The sequence below is a fragment of the Fulmarus glacialis genome, unplaced genomic scaffold (genome assembly GCF_000690835.1).
Source record: "Fulmarus glacialis isolate BGI_N327 unplaced genomic scaffold, ASM69083v1 scaffold17732, whole genome shotgun sequence".
Classification (NCBI taxonomy): domain Eukaryota; kingdom Metazoa; phylum Chordata; class Aves; order Procellariiformes; family Procellariidae; genus Fulmarus; species Fulmarus glacialis.
The window spans coordinates 1-3,721 of NW_009196116.1; the positions used below are offsets into that span (position 1 = coordinate 1).

General features: G+C 44.7%; 1 protein-coding gene across 1 annotated transcript; it reads right to left on the reverse strand.

The window, feature by feature from the left end:
* Positions 1-2,374: 2,374 nt before the first annotated feature.
* On the reverse strand, positions 2,375-3,373 carry LOC104071190 (olfactory receptor 2A1/2A42-like). The gene has a single exon (XM_009572109.1). The coding sequence runs from the start codon at positions 3,371-3,373 to the stop codon at positions 2,375-2,377; it is 999 nt and encodes a 332-aa protein (XP_009570404.1).
* Between the last annotated feature and the right edge of the window lie 348 nt (positions 3,374-3,721).

Genomic DNA, 3,721 nt, shown 5'->3' on the forward strand with positions numbered 1-3,721 from the left:
TTTTTAGGCTTTAGCTTTCTATTGGAAACAGCCTCAGTTTGAATGGAGTATAAATGGACACGGAGCTAACAGCCACCAGCTTGGGTGCCCAGGGGCACGCTGTGCCATAGGTTTAATGAAACTCCAGGAACTTTGTTCCCTGAGGAAAGGTCATCATCAGCTGAGCTGAAGGAGACTTGTACTTTATTAAAGGGGTCTACATGCACCAGAGCTGTAAGGACAAGACCATTCTTCTTCCCTCCACAGGGTGGTATGAAATGGGGAACTGCGTAAAGTTCTTCAGGACCCCACTGGTGGTCTCAGGGCCTGGCAAGAATGATGCAGTCGTGCGAAGGAGCGTGCGTCAGGATGTACCCTGCTTCAGAAATGGGATGCTGGGCCAGGTGACCCCCAGAGGTCCCTTCCAGTCTAACTTCTTCTATGAGTCTGTGTGTGCAGGAATTATCTCTGGCTCTGGAGTGAAAGCCAACATGGGGATAAGAAAGGATAACAAAGGCAGTGAAGCTCTCTTACAGATGCAGTTACCCAAATGGTGTAGGTACCATGCTAATGCTGATTGCTTTTCATTCTGAAATTAGGAATGATCCACTTTAGGAAAAGGAGATTTCTTCCCACCTCTCTTTCACTTGTAAAATTCTGACAGATTTTTAGTATCTTATAATTTTGTTTATTGTGTGGGTGCCTTGGAAAAGAGAATTTGGCCCCTCAGTCATCTCAGTGTTCCAGAAACAACTACAACGAATGTGTAGCTATATGAATGCAACTGTGGCTGTTGTGGTTTGAATTGCATGTGCACTTTCTGGTTTTCGGTTCTGCTTTTCTCATGTTTATTGGAAAAAGCCAAACATTTACAGGGTTCAAGTAGGAATGGACTAATGTATCTGGTTTATCGATGCTCAGGGTTAGAACATTAGCAATAGTCTCCCCTGGTAGATGAACATCTGTTCAAACCAAATGGTAAGTGGCTCATCAATTTTTGACATTTAATGTGTTCATATTAGTGAACACAGCCATGGCTGGCACCTGTTGCTGAAGGGGATGCCAGCTTTCCCATTTCTCTTCTTTTGAAAGAAGACAGCTGTCTCAACTGTTACATATTTCACAGGAAGTTTTCAACAATAGGTACCTGCAGTTACTCTCCTGAATGAACATATAAGGCAGGAACCTTCAAAGGCTTGTTTAGAATGGGGGGTAGGGACATCTTTTTCTTCTCCTCTAAACTTGTGCCAAGTAGAAAGATCCAGAGGAATTAGGTGTTGAATGTAGTCCATTATTTCGAAAACCCCATCCCAGTTAGCAGCCTTATTTCCTGGAAGACATGATCCTGCAGACGATTAGTTTCATGAAAGCTGATAGACTGGTGGAATATATGGCACTTTTTAACTATTAGACCTCCCAGTTAGATGTCAACATGTCAACACAGAGACCAGGGAAGATTTTCGAAAGCATAAATGTCAGCAAATATAGCTGCAGGAAGAAAGACATTTGAAATGTGGATAAACATTTGGGAAAAATGTGGGAAGGCACTAGGGACCTACACCCTGAGTCAGGGTCAATGCAAGAACTACACTGCAGAATGCAGATACCTCAGCTACTCAGTTTGAGGAACTGGTATGGGTAGCAGCCTGACAAAACCACACAAAGCTGGTTCTGCACTGCAGTGGTTGTCATGTTCACTTCCTACATGAGAGGTGTCAGGCTCAATAGAGTGCAGTAGCAAAACTCTTCACAGGCTCGTTCACCCTCCTGAGAAGCAAAGCCCATTAGCATCATGTTTTCTCTCTTTTTCTTTCTAGAATAATAGAGTTGAAGCTCTAGCATCCTAAGGATATAGGAAATACAAATATGGTAGGGACAAATAATATCTTTTTAGATCAATTGATATGCTCAGAAAAAAACCTGCTACACAGTAGTTTATTCTGACTGCTAGTTAGAATCAAGAAGACAGACTGTTCTTTCCAGCTGGGTCAATAGTTCTGGTAAAACATGCTACCTGCCTAGGATGGCTGCATATGAGGAAGAATAATTAGTTATCTCTAACAAAAGGAATAATAATCAGTCATTTCGTGCTTTGATATTCATTAGACTGTACAGAGAAACAGAGACAAATGCATTTGAATAATCTCGTGTTACATTTTAACCACTTAAAATTCAGTGAGAAATACCCAAAGAGCTCAAGAAGAAAGAGCAGAAAGACAGGAGACAGGTGAAAGCATAGATCCTGAATGACACGGAGTGAAAAACTCTTTTCCTTCTCTGAAGCTTCAGCAAGGCTTCCTTCACCTGCTTGTTCCTCACACTGTAAATCAGGGGGTTCACACTTGGGCTGATGAGACTGTAGAAAAGAGAAAGAACTTTCTCTCTCCCAGATGAGTTACTGCTCCTGGGCCCCATGTACATGAAGATGGCGTTTCCATAAAACAGACCCACGGAATGAAACGGAATGAAAAACTCTTTTCCTTCTCTGAAGCTTCAGCAAGGCTTCCTTCACCTGCTTGTTCCTCAGACTGTAAATCAGGGGGTTCAAACTTGGGCTGATGAGACTGTAGAAAAGGGAAAGAACTTTCTCCCTCCCAGATGAGTTACCGCTCCCGGGCCCCATGTACATGAAGATGGCGTTTCCATAAAACAGACACACCACGGTCAGGTGGGAGCCACAGGTGGAGAAGGTTTTGTGCCATCCTGCTGCAGAACGGATGCGCAGAATGGTGGCCAGGATATGCAGGTAGGAAATTAGTATTAAGGCTAAAGGGAAGAGGAGGAAGCACACGCAAACAGCAAAGATCAGGACTTTATTGGCGGTAGTGTCAGCGCAGGCCAGCTTTAAGACAGCCAGGATTTCACAGAAGAAGTGATCAACCTCACAGGGGCCGCAAAAAGGTAGGTGTAAAGCCAGAGAGGCTTGTAGTGTACCAAATAGGAACCCCAAAGCCCATGAAACTGCGGCAAGGGTGAGGCACACCCTCCAGCTCATGATAAGGACGTAGCGGAGGGGATGGCAGATTGCCACGTAGCGATCATAAGACATCACGGCCAGCAGCACGCACTCTGTAAGTGCAAGGATTAAATAAAGATGTATCTGTGTCCCACACCCAGCAAAGGAGATGGTTCTGCCTTGTCCAAGGAGGTTCCTCAGCATATGGGGGACATTGTTAGAGGCATAGCAGATGTCCATGATGGAGAGGTGGCAGAGGAAGAAGTACATGGGGCTGTGGAGGCGGTAGTCCAGGCAGATAAGCACAAAGACAAGTGCGTTTCCCATCAGAGTGGCAGAGTAGAGGACAGAGAAAATGCCGAAGAGGCAGAGCTGCAGGGTTGGGTTGCTGGAGAAGCCCAGGAGGATGAACTCTGTGACAGATGTTTCATTCTGCATGCTGTGCTGGAGGTGAGACAGCACAAACTGTGACCACGGGTATCTGGAAGGAAAGGAGCAAGGAAAAGGAAAGAAAATTGAAAGTTTTCCTAAGAATGTTGCATCCTTTACTCTTTACACTGCAGCTCCCTTCTCCCTGTTTTTCCCTCCGACTCCAGTGGAAGATGCATACTACCCTTACCATGCTGAGCAATGTAGATCTGAATTGCAAGCTCTAATCTCTGCACAAACTTTGAGCAGTTTTGAGCAATCTCCCACAACTTTACTAACTTGCCCTTGATGTCTTTCTTTTTCTGGGTTGGGTTTTTTTTGGGGGGGGGTGGGGTTTCTCTGTTGGAGAAAATAACA

Coding starts and splice junctions, on each gene's coding strand:
- LOC104071190 (XM_009572109.1), bottom strand. CDS start 3,373: ATGCAGAATGAAACATCTGTCACAGAGTTCATCCTCCTGGGCTTCTCC.